General features: G+C 42.0%; 1 protein-coding gene across 1 annotated transcript in view; it reads right to left on the bottom strand.

The window, feature by feature from the left end:
• Positions 1-516: 516 nt before the first annotated feature.
• Positions 517-25,399, bottom strand: part of LOC128644222 (kremen protein 2-like) — a gene marked incomplete at its 3' end in the record, with an annotated part of 57,106 nt that continues 32,223 nt past the window's right edge. Inside the window, exons 2-4 of the mRNA XM_053696915.1 lie at positions 19,433-19,601; positions 801-892; positions 517-641 (exon numbers count right to left, since the gene is read on the bottom strand). Coding sequence (XP_053552890.1) covers positions 517-641; positions 801-892; positions 19,433-19,601 — 386 coding nt within the window. The remainder of the gene's footprint in view (positions 642-800; positions 893-19,432; positions 19,602-25,399) is intronic.

The following is a 25,399-nucleotide window of genomic DNA, read 5'->3' as shown; positions in this document are numbered from 1 at the left end:
CTGTAAATTTTGTATTAGGATAAATTGCAGTTAAATAGCAGAATATATATATTATCCTATTGCTTAAGAGCACAGTTTAAAATTGTATTGTTTGGATGTTAAAAGATTTGTAAATAAGGCTGGTTTTTAAGATAAGCGTGTATGAATTTTGCATAGCATATTTAAATAGTTTTCAAGCGCATATAAATTTATTTCATTTTCCTTTTTATTGCAAATATATTTCAATATGTTCATGGATATTAACTAAATAAAAGAATTCAGATATTTATATTAATTGTATGGTCTAGTAGATGCATGGTTGATTAGGGTTTCTATTTTTAAGGAAAATTATTATTTGTATTGTGTTTATAACCCTGCCATAAGCTGATATATTATTTGGATAGCACTACTAAGATTTTCATAAATATACTGACAATATACACACACACACACACATATATATATATACACACACACATATATATATATACACACACACATACACAAACACACACACACATATATATAAATACATACCTGGTATCCTTTTTTGCGACAGTATCGGATACAATTTTGCACAGTGAGTTTGGCTGATGTGCCACCTTCACCACTTAGGGCAGGGGGTGAACCAAAGTCAAAAAAACATCCAATATACCCGGGCACTGTAGGAGAAAGCACAGAGCAACTTTAGCTACTGAAAGTGCAATGTGATTGCTTTATACCTTCTTTACACTGGGGGCTTGTTCCTCTGTGTGTGTGGTGTGAAGGCTTGTTATTAAAATGTGACAGTAGTAAAATATAGCTACTGGGTAAGAACTTACTGTGGCATGTCGGGATATCACAGTATTTCCAATATATTCCCTCTTCAGATTCGGACACATAGCACCATGGTTGCACATCTCCATCAGGATTCCTGTGTGAAAAGGGGATACAGCTGAGGGATGTAATATCTCATACACACACGTGTCACAGCTGAGGAATGTAATATCTCATACACACACATGTCACAGCTGAGGGATGTAATATCTCATACACACACGTGTCACAGCTAAAGGATGTAATATCTCATACACACACGTGTCACAGCTGAGGGATGTAATATCTCATACACACACGTGTCACAGCTGAGGGATGTAATATCTCATACAAACACGTGTCACAGCTGAGGGATTAAATATCTCATACACACACGTGTCACAGCTGAGGGATGTAATATCTCATACACACACGTGTCACAGCTGATAAATGTAATATCTCATACACACACGTGTCACAGCTGAGGGATGTAATATCTCATACACACACGTGTCACAGCTGAGGTATGTAATATCTCATACACACACGTGTCACAGCTGATGGATGTAATATCTCATACACACACGTGTCACAGCTGAGGGATGTAATATCTCATACACACACGGTACAGCTGAGGGATGTAATATCTCATACACACACGTGTCACAGCTGAGGTATGTAATATCTCATACACACATGTGTCAAAGCTGAGGGATGTAATATCTCATATACACACGTGTCACAGCTGAGGGATGTAATATCTCATACACACACGTGTCACAGCTGAGGTATGTAATAGCTCATACACACACATGTCACAGCTATAGGATGTAATATCTCATACACACACGTGTCACAGCTATAGGATGTAATATCTCATACACACACGTGTCACAGCTATAGGATGTAATATCTCATACACACACGTGTCACAGATGAGGGATGTAATATCTCATACACACATGTGTCACAGCTGAGGGATGTAATATCTCATACACACACGTGTCACAGCTGAGGGATGTAATATCTCATACACACACCTTACAGCTGAGGGATGTAATATCTCATACACACACGTGTCACAGCTGAGGTATGCAATATCTCATACACACACGTGTCACAGCTAAAGGATGTAATATCTCATACACACACGTGTCACAGCTAAAGGATGTAATATCTCATACACACACGTGTCACAGCTGAGGTATGTAATATCTGATACACACACGTGTCACAGCTAAAGGATGTAATATCTCATACACACACGTGTCACAGCTAAAGGATGTAATATCTCATACACACACGTGTCACAGCTGAGGGATGTAATATCTCATACACACACGTGTCACAGCTGAGGTATGTAATATCTCATACACACACGTGTCACAGCTGAGGGATGTAATATCTCATACACACACGTGTCACAGCTGAGGGATGTAATATCTCATACACACACGTGTCACAGCTGAGGGATGTAATATCTCATACACACACGTGTCACAGCTGAGGGATGTAATATCTCATACACACACGTGTCACAGCTGAGGTATGTAATATCTCATACACACAAGTGTCACAGCTGAGGGATGTAATATCTCATACACACATGTGTCACAGCTATAGGATGTAATATCTCATACACACACGTGTCACAGCTATAGGATGTAATATCTCATACACACATGTGTCACAGCTGAGGGATGTAATATCTCATACACACACGTGTCACAGCTAAAGGATGTAATATCTCATACACACACGTGTCACAGCTGAGGGATGTAATATCTCATACACACACGTGTCACAGCTGAGGTATGTAATATCTCATACACACACATGTCACAGCTGAGGGATGTAATATCTCATACACACAAGTGTCACAGCTATAGGATGTAATATCTCATACACACACGTGTCACAGCTATAGGATGTAATATCTCATACACACACGTGTCACAGCTGAGGGATGTAATATCTCATACACACACGTGTCACAGCTATAGGATGTAATATCTCATACACACGTGTCACAGCTGAGGGATGTAATATCTCATACACAAACGTGTCACAGCTGAGGTATGTAATATCTCATACACACACGTGTCACAGCTGAGGGATGTAATATCTCATACACACACGTGTCACAGCTGAGGGATGTAATATCTCATACACACACGTGTCACAGCTGAGGGATGTAATATCTCATACACACACCTTACAGCTGAGGGATGTAATATCTCATACACACACGTGTCACAGCTGAGGGATGTAATATCTCATACACACACGTGTCACAGCTGAGGGATGTAATATCTCATACACACACGTGTCACAGCTGAGGGATGTAATATCTTATACACACACATGTCACAGCTATAGGATGTAATATCTCATACACACACGTGTCACAGCTGAGGGATGTAATATCTCATACACACACGTGTCACAGCTGAGGGAAGTAATATCTCATACACACACGTGTCACAGCTGAGGGATGTAATATCTCATACACACACGTGTCACAGCTGAGGGATGTAATATCTCATACACACAAGTGTCACAGCTGAGGGATGTAATATCTCATACACACACGTGTAACAGCTGAGGGATGTAATATCTCATACACACGTGTCACAGCTGAGGTATGTAATATCTCATACACACATGTGTCACAGCTGAGGGATGTAATATCTCATACACACACGTGTCACAGCTGAGGGATGTAATATCTCATACACACACGTGTCACAGCTGAGGGATGTAATATCTCATACACACACGTGTCACAGCTGAGGGATGTAATATCTCATACACACACGTGTCACAGCTGAGGTATGTAATATCTCATACACACACGTGTCACAGCTGAGGGATGTAATATCTCATACACACGTGTCACAGCTGAGGGATGTAATATCTCATACACACACGTGTCACAGCTATAGGATGTAATATCTCATACACACACGTGTCACAGCTATAGGATGTAATATCTCATACACACACGTGTCACAGCTGAGGGATGTAATATCTCATACACACACGGTACAGCTGAGGGATGTAATATCTCATACACACACGTGTCACAGCTGAGGGATGTAATATCTCATACACACACGTGTCACAGCTGAGGGATGTAATATCTCATACACACACGTGTCACAGCTGAGGGATGTAATATCTCATACACACACATGTCACAGCTGAGGGATGTAATATCTCATACACACACGTGTCACAGCTATAGGATGTAATATCTCATACACACACGTGTCACAGCTATAGGATGTAATATCTCATACACACACGTGTCACAGCTATAGGATGTAATATCTCATACACACACGTGTCACAGCTGAGGGATGTAATATCTCATACACACACGGTACAGCTGAGGGATGTAATATCTCATACACACACGTGTCACAGCTGAGGGATGTAATATCTCATACACACACGTGTCACAGCTGAGGGATGTAATATCTCATACACACACGTGTCACAGCTGAGGGATGTAATATCTCATACACACACGTGTCACAGCTGAGGTATGTAATATCTCATACACACACGTGTCACAGCTGAGATAAGTAATATCTCATACACACACGTGTCACAGCTAAAGGATGTAATATCTCATACACACACGTGTCACAGCTAAAGGATGTAATATCTCATACACACACATGTCACAGCTATAGGATATAATATCTCATACACACACATGTCACAGCTATAGGATATAATATCTCATACACACACGTGTCACAGCTGAGGGATGTAATATCTCATACACACACGGTACAGCTGAGGGATGTAATATCTCATACACACACGTGTCACAGCTGAGGGATGTAATATCTCATACACACACGTGTCACAGCTGAGGGATGTAATATCTCATACACACACGTGTCACAGCTGAGGGATGTAATATCTCATACACACACATGTCACAGCTATAGGATGTAATATCTCATACACACACGTGTCACAGCTGAGGGATTTAATATCTCATACACACACGTGTCACAGCTATAGGATGTAATATCTCATACACACACGTGTCACAGCTGAGGTATGTAATATCTCATACACACACGTGTCACAGCTGAGGGATGTAATATCTCATACACACACGTGTCACAGCTGAGGGATGTAATATCTCATACACACACGTGTCACAGCTAAGGTATGTAATATCTCATACACACACGTGTCACAGCTAAAGGATGTAATATCTCATACACACACGTGTCACAGCTGAGGGATATAATATCTCATACACACACGTGTCACAGCAGAGGGATGTAATATCTCATACACACACGTGTCACAGCTGAGGGATGTAATATCTCATACACACACGGTACAGCTGAGGGATGTAATATCTCATACACACACGTGTCACAGCTGAGGGATGTAATATCTCATACACACACGTGTCACAGCTGAGGTATGTAATATCTCATACACACACGTGTCACAGCTGAGGGATGTAATATCTCATACACACACGTGTCACAGCTGAGGTATGTAATATCTCATACACACACGTGTCACAGCTGAGGGATGTAATATCTCATACACACACGTGTCACAGCTGAGGGATGTAATATCTCATACACACACGTGTCACAGCTGAGGGATGTAATATCTCATACACACACGTGTCACAGCTGAGGGATGTAATATCTCATACACACACGTGTCACAGCTGAGGTATGTAATATCTCATACACACACGTGTCACAGCTGAGGGATGTAATATCTCATACACACACGTGTCACAGCTGAGGGATGTAATATCTCATACACACACCTGTCACAGCTGAGGGATGTAATATCTCATACACACACGTGTCACAGCTGAGGGATGTAATATCTCATACACACACGTGTCACAGCTGAGGGAAGTAATATCTCATACACACACGTGTCACAGCTGAGGGATGTAATATCTCATACACACACCTTACAGCTGAGGGATGTAATATCTCATACACACACGTGTCACAGCTGAGGGATGTAATATCTCATACACACACCTTACAGCTGAGGGATGTAATATCTCATACACACACGTGTCACAGCTGAGGTATGTAATATCTCATACACAAACGTGTCACAGCTGAGGGATGTAATATCTCATACACACACCTTACAGCTGAGGGATGTAATATCTCATACACACACGTGTCACAGCTGAGGTATGTAATATCTCATACACACACGTGTCACAGCTGAGAGGATGTAATATCTCATACACACACGTGTCACAGCTGAGGGTATGTAATATCTCATACACACACGGTGTCACAGCTGAGGGATGTAATATCTCATACACACACGTGTCACAGCTGAGGGATGTAATATCTCATACACACACGTGTCACAGCTGAGGGATGTAATATCTCATACACACACGTGTCACAGCTGAAGGGATGTAATATCTCATACACACACGTGTCACAGCTGAGGGATGTAATATCTCATACACACACGTGTCACAGCTGAGGGATGTAATATCTCATACACACACGTGTCACAGCTGAGGGATGTAATATCTCATACACACACGTGTCACAGCTGAGGGATGTAATATCTCATACACACACGTGTCACAGCTGAGGGATGTAATATCTCATACACACACGTGTCACAGCTAAAGGATGTAATATCTCATACACACACGTGTCACAGCTGAGGTATGTAATATCTCATACACACACGTGTCACAGCTGAGGGATGTAATATCTCATACACACACGTGTCACAGCTGAGGGATGTAATATCTCATACACACACGTGTCACAGCTATAGGATGTAATATCTCATACACACATGTGTCACAGCTGAGGTATGTAATATCTCATACACACACGTGTCAGCTGAGGGATGTAATATCTCATACACACACGGTACAGCTGAGGGGATTTAATATTCATACACACACGGTCACAGCTGAAGGGATGTAATATCTCATACACACACGTGTACAGCTGAGGGATGTAATATCTCATACACACACGTGTCACAGCTGAGGGATGTAATATCTCATACACACACGTGTCACAGCTGAGGGATGTAATATCTCATACACACACGTGTCACAGCTGAGGGATGTAATATCTCATACACACACGTGTCACAGCTGAGGGATGTAATATCTCATACACACACGTGTCACAGCTGAGGTATGTAATATCTCATACACACACGTGTCACAGCTGAGGTATGTAATATCTCATACACACACGTGTCACAGCTGAGGTATGTAATATCTCATACACACACGTGTCACAGCGGAGGGATTTAATATCTCATACACACACGTGTCACAGCTGAGGGATGTAATATCTCATACACACACGTGTCACAGCTGAGGGATGTAATATCTCATACACACACCTGTCACAGCTGAGGGATGTAATATCTCATACACACACGTGTCACAGCTGAGGGATGTAATATCTCATACACACACGTGTCACAGCTGAGGGATGTAATATCTCATACACACACGTGTCACAGCTGAGGGATGTAATATCTCATACACACACGTGTCACAGCTGAGGGATGTAATATCTCATACACACACGTGTCACAGCTGAGGGAATGTAATATCTCATACACACACGTGTCACAGCTGAGGGATGTAATATCTCATACACACACGTGTCACAGCTGAGGGATGTAATATCTCATACACACATGTGTCACAGCTGAGGGATGTAATATCTCATACACACACGTGTCACAGCTGAGGGATGTAATATCTCATACACACGTGTCACAGCTGAGGGATGTAATATCTCATACACACACGTGTCACAGCTGAGGGATGTAATATCTCATACACACACGTGTCACAGCTGAGGGATGTAATATCTCATACACACACGTGTCACAGCTGAGGGATGTAATATCTCATACACACATGTGTCACAGCTGAGGTATGTAATATCTCATACACACACGTGTCACAGCTGAGGGTATGTAATATCTCATACACACACGCTGTCAAAGCTGAGGGATGTATTATCTCATACACACCGTGTCACAGCTGAGGGATGTAATATCTCATACACACACGTGTCACAGCTGAGGGATGTAATATCTCATACACACACGTGTCACAGCTGAGGGATGTAATATCTCATACACACAAGTGTCACAGCTGAGGGATGTAATATCTCATACACACACGTGTCACAGCTAGAGGATGTAATATCTCATACACACACGTGTCACAGCTGAGGGATGTAATATCTCGATACACACACGTGTCACAGCTGAGGGATGTAATATCATACACACACGTGTCACAGCTGAGGGATGTAATATCTCATACACACATGTGTCACAGCTGAGGGATGTAATATCTCATACACACACGTCTCACAGCCAGCTGAGGGATGTAATATCTCATACACACACGTGTCACAGCTGAGGTATGTAATATCTCATACACACACGTGTCACAGCTAAAGGATGTAATATCTCATACACACACGTGTCACAGCTAAAGGATGTAATATCTCATACACACACGTGTCACAGCTGAGGGATGTAATATCTCATACACACACGTGTCACAGCTGAGGTATGTAATATCTCATACACACACGTGTCACAGCTGAGGGATGTAATATCTCATACACACACGTGTCACAGCTGAGGGATGTAATATCTCATACACACATGTGTCACAGCTATAGGATGTAATATCTCATACACACACATGTCACAGCTATAGGATGTAATATCTCATACACACATGTGTCACAGCTGAGGTATGTAATATCTCATACACACACGTGTCAGCTGAGGGATGTAATATCTCATACACACACGGTACAGCTGAGGGATGTAATATTTCATACACACACGGTACAGCTGAGGGATGTAATATCTCATACACACACGGTACAGCTGAGGGATGTAATATCTCATACACACACGTGTCACAGCTGAGGGATGTAATATCTCATACACACACGTGTCACAGCTGAGGTATGTAATATCTCATACACACACGTGTCACAGCTATAGGATGTAATATCTCATACACACACCTTATAGCTGAGGGATGTAATATCTCATACACACATGTGTCACAGCTGAGGGATGTAATATCTCATACACACATGTGTCACAGCTGAGGGATGTAATATCTCATACACACACGTGTCACATTTGAGGGATGTAATATCTCATACACACACGTGTCACAGCTGAGGGATGTAATATCTCATACACACACGTGTCACAGCTGAGGAATGTAATATCTCATACACACACGTGTCACAGCTGAGGGATGTAATATCTCATACACACACGTGTCACAGCTGAGGGATGTAATATCTCATACACACATGTGTCACAGCTGAGGTATGTAATATCTCATACACACACGTGTCAAAGCTATAGGATGTAATATCTCATACACACGTGTCACAGCTGAGGAATGTAATATCTCATACACACACGTGTCACAGCTGAGGGATGTAATATCTCATACACACACGTGTCACAGCTGAGGGATGTAATATCTCATACACACACGTGTCACAGCTGAGGGATGTAATATCTCATACACACATGTGTCACAGCTGAGGTATGTAATATCTCATACACACACGTGTCACAGCTGAGGGATGTAATATCTCATACACACACGTGTCACAGCTGAGGGATGTAATATCTCATACACACACGTGTCACAGCTGAGGGATGTAATATCTCATACACACACGTGTCACAGCTGAGGGATGTAATATCTCATACACACACGTGTCACAGCTGAGGGATGTAATATCTCATACACACATGTGTCACAGCTGAGGTATGTAATATCTCATACACACACGTGTCACAGCTATAGGATGTAATATCTCATACACACACCTTACAGCTGAGGGATGTAATATCTCATACACACACGTGTCACAGCTGAGGGATGTAATATCTCATACACACACGTGTCACAGCTGAGGGATGTAATATCTCATACACACACGTGTCACAGCTGAGGGATGTAATATCTCATACACACACGTGTCACAGCTGAGGGATGTAATATCTCATACACACACGTGTCACAGCTGAGGGATGTAATTTCTCATACACACACGTGTCACAGCTGAGGGATGTAATATCTCATACACACACGTGTCACAGCTGAGGGATGTAATATCTCATACACACATGTGTCACAGCTGAGGGATGTAATATCTCATACACACACGTGTCACAGCTGAGGTATGTAATATCTCATACACACACGTTTCACAGCTGAGGTATGTAATATCTCATACACACACGTGTCACAGCGGAGGGATTTAATATCTCATACACACACGTGTCACAGCTGAGGGATGTAATATCTCATACACACATGTGTCACAGCTGAGGAATGTAATATCTCATACACACACGTGTCACAGCTGAGGGATGTAATATCTCATACACACACGTGTCACAGCTGAGGGATGTAATATCTCATACACACACGTGTCACAGCTGAGGGATGTAATATCTCATACACACACGTGTCACAGCTGAGGGATGTAATATCTCATACACACACGTGTCACAGCTGAGGGATGTAATATCTCATACACACATGTGTCACAGCTGAGGTATGTAATATCTCATACACACACGTGTCACAGCTGAGGGATGTAATATCTCATACACACACGTGTCACAGCTGAGGGAAGTAATATCTCATACACACACGGTACAGCTGAGGGATGTAATATCTCATACACACACGTGTCACAGCTGAGGGATGTAATATCTCATACACACACGTGTCACAGCTGAGGTATGTAATATCTCATACACACACGTGTCACAGCTGAGGGATGTAATATCTCATACACACACGTGTCACAGCTGAGGGATGTAATATCTCATACACACACGTGTCACAGCTGAGGGATTTAATATCTCATACACACACGTGTCACAGCTGAGGGATGTAATATCTCATACACACACGTGTCACAGCTGAGGAATGTAATATCTCATACACACACGTGTCACAGCTGAGGGATGTAATATCTCATACACACACGTGTCACAGCTGAGGTATGTAATATCTCATACACACACGTGTCACAGCTGAGGTATGTAATACTTCATACACACACGTGTCACAGCTATAGGATGTAATATCTCATACACACACGTGTCACAGCTATAGGATGTAATATCTCATACACACACGTGTCACAGCTATAGGATGTAATATCTCATACACACACGTGTCACAGCTGAGGTATGTAATAGCTCATACACACACATGTCACAGCTATAGGATGTAATATCTCATACACACACGTGTCACAGCTATAGGATGTAATATCTCATACACACACGTGTCACAGCTGAGGGATGTAATATCTCATACACACACGTGTCACAGCTGAGGGATGTAATATCTCATACACACACATGTCACAGCTGAGGGATGTAATATCTCATACACACATGTGTCACAGCTGAGGGATGTAATATCTCATACACACATGTGTCACAGCTGAGGGATGTAATATATCATACACACACGTGTCACAGCTGAGGGATGTAATTTCTCATACACACACGTGTAACAGCTGAGGGATGTAATATCTCATACACACACGTGTCACATCTGAGGGATGTAATATCTCATACACACACGTGTCACAGCTGAGGGATGTAATATCTCATACACACACGTGTCACAGCTGAGGGATGTAATATCTCATACACACACGTGTCACAGCTGAGGGATGTACTATCTCATTCACACACGTGTCACAGCTGAGGGATGTAATATCTCATACACACACCTTACAGCTGAGGGATGTAATATCTCATACACACACGTGTCACAGCTGAGGTATGTAATATCTCATACACACACGTGTCACAGCTGAGGGATGTAATATCTCATACACACACGTGTCACAGCTGAGGGATGTAATATCTCATACACACACGTGTCACAGCTGAGGGATGTAATATCTCATACACACACGTGTCACAGCTGAGGTATGTAATATCTCATACACACATGTGTCACAGCTGAGGGATGTAATATCTCATACACACACGTGTCACAGCTATAGGATGTAATATCTCATACACACACGTGTCACAGCTGAGGGATGTAATATCTCATACACACACGTCTCACAGCTGAGGTATGTAATATCTCATACACACACGTGTCACAGCTGAGGTATGTAATATCTCATACACACACGTGTCACAGCCAGCCGAGGGATGTAATATCTCATACACACACGTGTCACAGCTGAGGGATGTAATATCTCATACACACACGTGTCACAGCTGAGGGATGTAATATCTCATACACACACGTGTCACAGCTGAGGGATGTAATATCTCATACACACACGTGTCACAGCTGAGGTATGTAATATCTCATACACACACGTGTCACAGCTGAGGGATGTAATATCTCATACACACATGTGTCACAGCTGAGGGATGTAATATCTCATACACACACGTGTCACAACTGAGGGATGTAATATCTCATACACACACGTGTCACAGCTGAGGGATGTAATATCTCATACACACACGTGTCACAGCTGAGGGATGTAATATCTCATACACACACGTGTCACAGCTGAGGGATGTAATATCTCATACACACACGTGTCACAGCTAAAGGATGTAATATCTCATACACACACGTGTCACAGCTGAGGGATGTAATATCTCATACACACACCTTACAGCTGAGGGATGTAATATCTCATACACACACGTGTCACAGCTAAAGGATGTAATATCTCATACACACACATGTCACAGCTGAGGTATGTAATATCTCATACACACACGTGTCACAGCCAGCCGAGGTATGTTATATCTCATACACACACGTGTCACAGCTGAGGGATGTAATATCTCATACACACACGTGTCACAGCTGAGGGATGTAATATCTCATACACACACGTGTCACAGCTGAGGGATGTAGTATCTCATACACACACGTGTCACAGCTGAGGGATGTAATATCTCATACACACACATGTCACAGCTGAGGGATATAATATCTCATACACACACGTGTCACAGCTGAGGGATGTAATATCTCATACACACAGGTGTCACAGCTGAGGGATGTAATATCTCATACACACACGTGTCACAGCTGAGGGATTTAATATCTCATACACACACGTGTCACAGCTGAGGTATGTAATATCTCATACACACACGTGTCACAGCTGAGGTATGTAATATCTCATACACACACGTGTCACAGCTATAGGATGTAATATATCAAACGCACACGTGTCACAGCTGAGGGATGTAATATCTCATACACACACGTGTCACAGCTGAGGAATGTAATATCTCATACACACACATGTCACAGCTGAGGGATGTAATATCTCATACACACACGTGTCACAGCAGAGGGATGTAATATCTCATACACAAACGTGTCACAGCTGAGGGATGTAATATCTCATACACACACATGTCACAGCTGAGGGATGTAATATCTCATACACACACATGTCACAGCTGAGGGATGTAATATCTCATACACACACGTGTCACAGCTATAGGATGTAATATCTCATACACACACGGTACAGCTATAGGATGTAATATCTCATACACACACGTGTCACAGCTGAGGTATGTAATATCTCATACACACACGTGTCACAGCTGAGGGATGTAATATCTCATACACACACGTGTCACAGCTGAGGGATGTAATATCTCATACACACACGTGTCACAGCTGAGGGATGTAATATCTCATACACACACGTGTCACAGCTGAGGGATGTAATATCTCATACACACGTGTCACAGCTGAGGGATGTAATATCTCATACACACACGTGTCACAGCTGAGGGATGTAATATCTCATACACACACGTGTCACAGCTGAGGGATGTAATATCTCATACACACACGTGTCACAGCTGAGGGATGTAATATCTCATACACACACGTGTCACAGCTGAGGGATGTAATATCTCATACACACACGTGTCACAGCTAAAGGATGTAATATCTCATACACACACGTGTCACAGCTGAGGGATGTAATATCTCATACACACACGTGTCACAGCTGAGGTATGTAATATCTCATACACACACATGTCACAGCTGAGGGATGTAATATCTCATACACACACGTGTCACAGCTGAGGTATGTAATATCTCATACACACACGTGTCACAGCTATAGGATGTAATATCTCATACACACATGTATCACAGCTGAGGGATGTAATATCTCATACACACACGTGTCACAGCTATAGGATGTAATATCTCATACACACACGTGTCACAGCTGAGGGATGTAATATCTCATACACACACGTGTCACAGCTGAGGGATGTAATATCTCATACACACACGTGTCACAGCTGAGGGATATAATATCTCATACACACACACGTGTCACAGCTGAGGGATGTAATATCTCATACACACACACGTGTCACAGCTGAGGGATGTAATATCTCATACACACACGTGTCACAGCTATTGGATGTCATATCTCATACACACACGTGTCACAGCTATAGGATGTAATATCTCATACACACACGTGTCACAGCTGAGGGATATAATATCTCATACACACACACGTGTCACAGCTGAGGGATGTAATATCTCATACACACACACGTGTCACAGCTGAGGGATGTAATATCTCATACACACACGTGTCACAGCTGAGGGATATAATATCTCATACACACACACGTGTCACAGCTGAGGGATGTAATATCTCATACACAAACGTGTCACAGCTGAGGGATGTAATATATCATACACACACGTGTCACAGCTGAGGGATGTAATATCTCATACACACATGTGTCACAGCTGAGGTATGTAATATCTCATACACACACGTGTCACAGCTGAGGGATGCAATATCTCATACACACACGTGTCACAGCTGAGGGATGTAATATCTCATACACACACGTGTCACAGCTGAGGGATGTAATATCTCATACACACACGTGTCACCGCTGAGGGATGTAATATCTCATACACACACGTGTCACAGCCGAGGTATGTAATATCTCATACACACACCTTACATCTGAGGGATGTAATATCTCATACACACACCTTACAGCTGAGGGATGTAATATCTCAAACACACACGTGTCACAGCTGAGGTATGTAATATCTCATACACACACGTGTCACAGCTATAGTATGTAATATCTCATACACACACGTGTCACAGCTATAGGATGTAATATCTCATACACACACGTGTCACAGCTGAGGTATGTAATATCTCATACACACACGTGTCACAGCCGAGGGATGTAATATCTCATACACACATGTGTCACAGCTGAGGTATGTAATATCTCATACACACACGTGTCACAGCTGAGGGATGTAATATCTCATACACACACGTGTCACAGCTGAGGTATGTAATATCTCATACACACACGTGTCACAGCTGAGGTATGTAATATCTCATACACACACGTGTCACAGCTGAGGTATGTAATATCTCATACACACACGTGTCACAGCTGAGGGATGTAATATCTCATACACACACGTGTCACAGCTGAGGGATGTAATATCTCATACACACACGTGTCACAGCTATAGGATGTAATATTTCATACACACACGTGTCATAGCTGAGGTATGTAATATCTCATACACACACGTGTCACAGCTGAGGGATGTAATATCTCATACACACACGTGTCACAGCTGAGGGATGTAATATCTCATACACACACGTGTCACAGCTATAGGATGTAATATCTCATACACACACGGTACAGCTGAGGGATGTAATATCTCATACACACACGTGTCACAGCTGAGGGATGTAATATCTCATACACACACGTGTCACAGCTGAGGGAAGTAATATCTCATACACACACGTGTCACAGCTGAGGGATGTAATATCTCATACACACACGTGTCACAGCTGAGGTATGTAATATCTCATACACACACGTGTCACAGCTGAGGGATGTAATATCTCATACACACACGTGTCACAGCTGAGGTATGTAATATCTCATACACACACGTGTCACAGCTGAGGGATGTAATATCTCATACACACACGTGTCACAGCTGAGGGATGTAATATCTCATACACACACACGTGTCACAGCTGAGGGATGTAATATCTCATACACACACGTGTCACAGCTGAGGGATGTAATATCTCATACACACACGTGTCACAGCTGAGGGATGTAATATCTCATACACACACCTTACAGCTGAGGGATGTAATATCTCATACACACGTGTCACAGCTGAGGGATGTAATATCTCATACACACACGTGTCACAGCTGAGGGATGTAATATCTCATACACACACGTGTCACAGCTATAGGATGTAATATCTCATACACACACGTGTCACAGCTATAGGATGTAATATCTCATACACACACGTGTCATAGCTATAGGATGTAATATCTCATACACACACGTGTCACAGCTGAGGGATGTAATATCTCATACACACACGTGTCACAGCTGAGGGATGTAATATCTCATACACACACGTGTCACAGCTATAGGATGTAATATCTCATACACACACGTGTCACAGCTGAGGGATGTAATATCTCATACACACACGTGTCACAGCTGAGGGATGTAATATCTCATACACACACGTGTCACAGCTGAGGGATGTAATATCTCATACACACACGTGTCACAGCTATAGGATGTAATATCTCATACACACACGTGTCACAGCTATAGGATGTAATATCTCATACACACACATGTCACAGCTATAGGATGTAATATCTCATACACACACGTGTCACAGCTATAGGATGTAATATCTCATACACACACGTGTCACAGCTGAGGGATGTAATATCTCATACACACACGTGTCACAGCTAAAGGATGTAATATCTCATACACACACGTGTCACAGCTGAGGGATGTAATATCTCATACACACACGTGTCACAGCTATAGGATGTAATATCTCATACACACACGTGTCACAGCTGAGGGATGTAATATCTCATACACACACGGTACAGCTGAGGGATGTAATATCTCATACACACACGGTACAGCTGAGGGATGTAATATCTCATACACACACGGTACAGCTGAGGGATGTAATATCTCATACACACACCTTACAGCTGAGGGATGTAATATCTCATACACACACGTGTCACAGCTGAGGGATGTAATATCTCATACACACATGTGTCACAGCTGAGGTATGTAATATCTCATACACACACGTGTCACAGCTGAGGTATGTAATATCTCATACACACACGTGTCACAGCTGAGGGATGTAATATCTCATACACACACGTGTCACAGCTGAGGGATTTAATATCTCATACACACACGTGTCACAGCTGAGGGATGTAATATCTCATACACACACGTGTCACAGCTGAGGGATGTAATATCTCATACACACACGTGTCACAGCTGAGGGATGTAATATCTCATACACACACATGTCACAGCTGAGGTATGTAATATCTCATACACACACGTGTCACAGCTGAGGGATGCAATATCTCATACACACACGTGTCACAGCTGAGGGATGTAATATCTCATACACACACGTGTCACAGCTGAGGGATGTAATATCTCATACACACACGCGTCACAGCTGAGGGATGTAATATCTCATACACACACGTGTCACAGCTGAGGGATGTAATATCTCATACACACATGTGTCACAGCTGAGGGATGTAATATCTCATACACACACGTGTCACAGCTGAGGGATGTAATATCTCATACACAAACGTGTCACAGCTGAGGTATGTAATATCTCATACACACACGTGTCACAGCTGAGGGATGTAATATCTCATACACACACGTGTCACAGCTATAGGATGTAATATCTCATACACACACGTGTCACAGCTGAGGGATGTAATATCTCATACACACACGTGTCACAGCTGAGGGATGTAATATCTCATACACACACGTGTCACAGCTGAGGGATGTAATATCTCATACACACACGTGTCACAGCTAAAGGATGTAATATCTCATACACACACGTGTCACAGCTGAGGGATGTAATATCTCATACACACACGTGTCACAGCCGAGGGATGTAATATCTCATACACACACGTGTCACAGCTGAGGTATGTAATATCTCATACACACACGTGTCACAGCTGAGGTATGTAATATCTCATACACACACGTGTCACAGCTGAGGTATGTAATATCTCATACACACACGTGTCACAGCTGAGGGATGTAATATCTCATACACACACGTGTCACAGCTGAGGGATGTAATATCTCATACACACACATGTCACAGCTAAAGGATGTAATATCTCATACACACACATGTCACAGCTGAGGGATGTAATATCTCATACACACACGTGTCACAGCTAAAGGATGTAATATCTCATACACACACGTGTCACAGCTAAAGGATGTAATATCTCATACACACACGGTACAGCTGAGGGATGTAATATCTCATACACACACCTTACAGCTGAGGGATGTAATATCTCATACACACACCTTACAGCTGAGGGATGTAATATCTCATACACACACGTGTCACAGCTGAGGGATGTAATATCTCATACACACACGTGTCACAGCTGAGGGATGTAATATCTCATACACACACCTTACAGCTGAGGGATGTAATATCTCATACACACAGGTGTAACAGCCAGCTGAGGGATGTAATATCTCATACACACACGTGTCACAGCTATAGGATGTAATGTCTCATACACACACGTGTCACAGCTGAGGGATGTAATATCTCATACACACACGTGTCACAGCTGAGGGATGTAATATCTCATACACACACGTGTCACAGCTGAGGGATGTAATATCTCATACACACACGTGTCACAGCTGAGGGATGTAATATCTCATACACACACGTGTCACAGCTGAGGGATGTAATATCTCATACACACACGTGTCACAGCTATAGGATGTAATATCTTATACACACACGTGTCACAGCTGAGGGATGTAATATCTCATACACACACGTGTCACAGCTGAGGGATGTAATATCTCATACACACACGTGTCACAGCTGAGGGATGTAATATCTCATACACACACGTGTCACAGCTATAGGATGTAATATCTTATACACACACGTGTCACAGCTGAGGGATGTAATATCTCATACACACACGTGTCACAGCTGAGGGATGTAATATCTCATACACACACGTGTCACAGCTGAGGGATGTAATATCTCATACACACACGTGTCACAGCTATAGGATGTAATATCTCATACACACACGTGTCACAGCTATAGGATGTAATATCTCATACACACACGTGTCACAGCTGAGGGATGTAATATCTCATACACACACGTGTCACAGCTGAGGGATGTAATATCACCTGCACAAGTCACAGATCACTCTGTAACATTGCTGAGACCCTACAAGTTGTTAGGAATCTCTGTCAGTAGTGTGTAAAGCGTTAGAAATGATTCACCTATCAATAATATTTATTTATTTTATTTATTTATCAAATATTTTACCAGGAAGGATACATTGAGTTTTCTACTTTGTAAGACTTCAACTTTGCCCTTTACCTGCAGTAATTGTGGTTTCCCAGTCCCAGGTCCTGTGTGGAATGAGACTGTGTGTTGTATAAATGTTGTGTGGTCTGGTTCCAGTACAAACAGGGTACCTTTTCTGATCCGGCATAATTCATGGAACCCCGGTAATCAACTCCATTCACTGAGAAGCATTCTGACAACACTGACAGGAAAGAGGTTATATATAAACATACATATACTCCTCAACACCCATTACACCCACACCTAACGGCAACAATACAGGATTAGTCTTACTGGCAAACCTCTATCTAATACTGGTCTTACTGGTAAACCTCTATCTAATACTGGTCTTACTGGTAAACCTCTATCTAATACTGGTCTTACTGGCAAACCTCTATCTAATACTGGTTTTACTGGCAAACCTCTATCTAATACTGGTCTTACTGGTAAACCTCTATCTAATACTAGTCTTACTGGCAAATACCCATCTAATACTGGTCTTACTGGCAAACATCCATCTAATACTGGTCTTACTGGCAAACACCCATCTAATACTGGTCTTACTGGCAAACCTCTATCTAATACTGGTCTTACTGGCAAACACCCATCTAATACTGGTCTTACTGGCAAACACCCATCTAATACTGGTCTTACTGGTAAACCTCCATCTAATACTGGTCTTACTGGCAAACACCCATCTAATACCGGTCTTACTGGCAAACCTCTATCTAATATTGGTCTTACTGGCAAACACCCATCTAATACTGGTCTTACTGGTAAACCTCTATCTAATACTGGTCTTACTGCTAAACCTCTATCTAATACTGGTCTTACTGGTAAACCTCTATCTAATACTGGTCTTACTGGTAAACCTCTATCTAATACTGGTCTTACTGGCAAACCTCTATCTAATACTGGTCTTACTGGTAAACCTCTATCTAATACTGGTCTTACTGGCAAATACCCATCTAATACTGGTCTTACTGGCAAACATCCATCTAATACTGGTCTTACTGGCAAACACCCATCTAATACTGGTCTTACTGGCAAACCTCTATCTAATACTGGTCTTACTGGCAAACACCCATCTAATACTGGTCTTACTGGCAAACACCCATCTAATACTGGTCTTACTGGTAAACCTCCATCTAATACTGGTCTTCCTGGCAAACACCCATCTAATACCGGTCTTACTGGCAAACCTCTATCTAATACTGGTCTTACTGGCAAATACCCATCTAATACTGGTTTTACTGGTAAACCTCTATCTAATACTGGTCTTACTGGCAAATACCCATCTAATACTGGTCTTACTGGCAAACACCAATCTAATACTGGTCTTACTGGCAAACACCTATCTAATACTGGTCTGACTGGCAAACCTCTATCTAATACTGGTCTTACTGGCAAACACCCATCTAATACTGGTCTTACTTGCAAACACCTATCTAATACTGGTCTTACTGGCAAACCTCTATCTAATACTGGTCTTACTGGCAAACACCTATCTAATACTGGTCTTACTGGCAAACACCTATCTAATACTGGTCTTACTGGCAAACCTCAATCTAATACTGGTCTTACTGGCAAACACCCATCTAATACTGGTCTTACTGGCAAACCTCTATCTAACACTGGTCTTACTGGCAAATACCTATCTAATACTGGTCTTACTGGCAAACACCCATCTAATACTCGTCTTACTGGCAAACACCCATCTAATACTGGTCTTAATGGCAAACACCCATCTAATACTGGTCTTAATGGCAAACACCCATCTAATACTGGTATTACTGGTAAACCTCTATCTAATACTGGTCTTACTGGCAAATACCAATCTAATACTGGTCTTACTGGCAAACACCCATCTAATACTGGTCTTACTGGTAAACCTCTATCTAATACTGGTCTTACTGGCAAACACCCATCTAATACTGGTCTTACTGGCAAACACCCATCTAATACTGGTCTTACTGGCAAACCTCTATCTAATACTGGTCTTACTGGCAAACACCCATCTAATACTGGTCTTACTGGCAAACACCTATCTAATACTGGTCTGACTGGCAAACCTCTATCTAATACTGGTCTTACTGGCAAACACCCATCTAATACTGGTCTTACTTGCAAACACCTATCTAATACTGGTCTTACTGGCAAACCTCTATCTAATACTGGTCTTACTGGCAAACACCTATCTAATACTGGTCTTACTGGCAAACACCTATCTAATACTGGTCTTACTGGCAAACCTCTATCTAATACTGGTCTTAATGGAAAACACCCATCTAATACTGGTCTTACTGGCAAATACCCATATAATACTGGTCTTACTGGCAAACACCCATCTAATACTGGTCTTACTGGCAAACACCCATCTAATACTGGTCTTACTGGCAAACCTCTATCTAATACTGGTCTTACTGGCAAACACCCATCTAATACTGGTGTTACTGGTAAACCTCTATCTAATACTGGTCTTACTGGCAAACACCCATCTAATACTGGTCTTACTGGCAAACCTCTATGTAACACTGGTCTTACTGGCAAACACCTATCTAATACTGGTCTTACTGGCAAACAGCCATCTAATACTGGTCTTACTGGCAAACACCCATCTAATACTGGTCTTACTGGCAAACCTCTATCTAATACTGGTCTTACTGGCAAACACCCATCTAATACTGGTCTTACTGGCAAACACCCATCTAATACTGGTCTTACTGGTAAACCTCTATCTAATACTGGTCTTAATGGCAAACACCCATCTAATACTGGTCTTACTGGCAAACCTCTATCTAACACTGGTCTTACTGGCAAACACCTATGTAATACTGGTCTTACTGGCAAACACCCATCTAATACTGGTCTTACTGGCAAACACCCATCTAATACTGGTCTTACTGGTAAACCTCCATCTAATACTGGTCTTACTGGCAAATATCCATCTAATACTGGTCTTACTGGTAAACCTCTATCTAATACTGGTCTTACTGGCAAACACCCATCTAATACCGGTCTTACTGGCAAACCTCTATCTAATACTGGTCTTACTGGCAAACACCCATCTAATACTGGTCTTACTGGCAAACCTCTATCTAATACTGGTCTTACTGGCAAAACTCTATCTAACACTCTTCTTACTGGCAAACACCTATCTAATACTGGTCTTACTGGCAAACCTATATCTAATACTGGTCTTACTGGCAAACCTCTGTCTAACACTGGTCTTACTGGCAAACACCCATCTAATACTGGTCTTACAGGCAAACCTCTATCTAATACTGGTCTTACTGGCAAACACCCATCTAATACTGGTCTTATTGGCAAACCTCTATCTAATACTGGTCTTACTGGCAAACACCCATCTAATACTGGTCTTACTGGCAAACCTCTATCTAACACTGGTCTTACTGGCAAACACCTATCTAATACTGGTCTTACTGGCAAACACCCATCTAATACTGGTCTTAGTGGCAAACCTCTATCTAATACTGGTCTTACTGGCAAACACCCATCTAATACTGGGCTTACTGGTAAACCTCCATCTAATACTGGTCTTACTGGCAAACACCCATCTAATACTGGTCTTAGTGGCAAACACCCATCTAATACTGGTCTTACTGGCAAACCTCTATCTAATACTGGTCTTACTGGCAAACCTCTATCTAACACTCTTCTTACTGGCAAACACCTATCTAACACTGGTCTTACTGGCAAACCTATATCTAATACTGGTCTTACTGGCAAACCTCTATCTAACACTGGTATTACTGGCAAACACCCATCTAATACTGGTCTTACTGGCAAACCTCTATCTAATACTGGTCTTACTGGCAAACACCCATCTAATACTGGTCTTACTGGCAAACCTCTATCTAATACTGGTCTTACTGGTAAACCTCTATCTAATACTGGTCTTACTGGCAAACACCCATCTGATACTGGTCTTACTGGCAAACACCAATCTAATACTTCTCTTACTGGCAAACACCCATCTAATACCGGTCTTACTGGCAAACCTCTATCTAATATTGGTCTTACTGGCAAACACCCATCTAATACTGGTCTTACTGGTAAACCTCTATCTAATACTGGTCTTACTGCTAAACCTCTATCTAATACTGGTCTTACTGGTAAACCTCTATCTAATACTGGTCTTACTGGTAAACCTCTATCTAATACTGGTTTTACTGGGAAACCTCTATCTAATACTGGTCTTACTGGTAAACCTCTATCTAATACTGGTCTTACTGGCAAATACCCATCTAATACTGGTCTTACTGGCAAACACCCATCTAATACTGGTCTTACTGGCAAACACCCATCTAATACTGGTCTTACTGGCAAACCTCTATCTAATACTGGTCTTACTGGCAAACACCCATCTAATACTGGTCTTACTGGCAAACACCCATCTAATACTGGTCTTACTGGTAAACCTCCATCTAATACTGGTCTTACTGGCAAACACCCATCTAATACCGGTCTTACTGGCAAACCTCTATCTAATACTGGTCTTACTGGCAAACACCCATCTAATACTGGTCTTACTGGCAAACCTCTATCTAACACTGGTCTTACTGGCAAACACCTATCTAATACTGGTCTTACTGGCAAACACCCATCTAATACTGGTCTTAGTGGCAAACCTCTATCTAATACTGGTCTTACTGGCAAACACCCATCTAATACTGGGCTTACTGGTAAACCTCCATCTAATACTGGTCTTACTGGCAAACACCCATCTAATACTGGTCTTAGTGGCAAACACCCATCTAATACTGGTCTTAGTGGCAAACACCCATCTAATACTGGTCTTACTGGTAAACCTCTATCTAATACTGGTCTTACTGGCAAACCTCTATCTAATACTGGTCTTACTGGCAAACCTCTATCTAACACTCTTCTTACTGGCAAACACCTATCTAACACTGGTCTTACTGGCAAACCTATATCTAATACTGGTCTTACTGGCAAACCTCTATCTAACACTGGTCTTACTGGCAAACACCCATCTAATACTGGTCTTACTGGCAAACCTCTATCTAATACTGGTCTTACTGGCAAACACCCATCTAATACTGGTCTTACTGGCAAACCTCTATCTAATACTGGTCTTACTGGCAAACACCCATCTAATACTGGTCTTACTGGCAAACCTCTATCTAATACTGGTCTTACTGGCAAACACCCATCTAATACTGGTCTTACTGGCAAACACCCATCTAATACTGGTCTTACTGGCAAACACCCATCTAATACCGGTCTTACTGGCAAACCTCTATCTAATATTGGTCTTACTGGCAAACACCCATCTAATACTGGTCTTACTGGTAAACCTCTATCTAATACTGGTCTTACTGCTAAACCTCTATCTAATACTGGTCTTACTGGTAAACCTCTATCTAATACTGGTCATACTGGTAAACCTCTATCTAATACTGGTTTTACTGGCAAACCTCTATCTAATACTGGTCTTACTGGTAAACCTCTATCTAATACTGGTCTTACTGGCAAATACCCATCTAATACTGGTCTTACTGGCAAACATCCATCTAATACTGGTCTTACTGGCAAACACCCATCTAATACTGGTCTTACTGGCAAACCTCTATCTAATACTGGTCTTACTGGCAAACACCCATCTAATACTGGTCTTACTGGCAAACACCCATCTAATACTGGTCTTACTGGTAAAGCTCCATCTAATACTGGTCTTACTGGCAAACACCCATCTAATACCGGTCTTACTGGCAAACCTCTATCTAATACTGGTCTTACTGGCAAATACCCATCTAATACTGGTTTTACTGGTAAACCTCTATCTAATACTGGTCTTACTGGCAAATACCCATCTAATACTGGTCTTACTGGCAAACACCAGTCTAATACTGGTCTTACTGGCAAACACCTATCTAATACTGGTCTGACTGGCAAACCTCTATCTAATACTGGTCTTACTTGCAAACACCTATCTAATACTGGTCTTACTGGCAA

Source organism: Bombina bombina, unplaced genomic scaffold (genome assembly GCF_027579735.1).
Source record: "Bombina bombina isolate aBomBom1 unplaced genomic scaffold, aBomBom1.pri scaffold_844, whole genome shotgun sequence".
Classification (NCBI taxonomy): domain Eukaryota; kingdom Metazoa; phylum Chordata; class Amphibia; order Anura; family Bombinatoridae; genus Bombina; species Bombina bombina.
The sequence above is the reverse complement of the archived record's forward strand: the minus strand, read 5'-3'. Positions and strand labels throughout refer to the sequence as shown.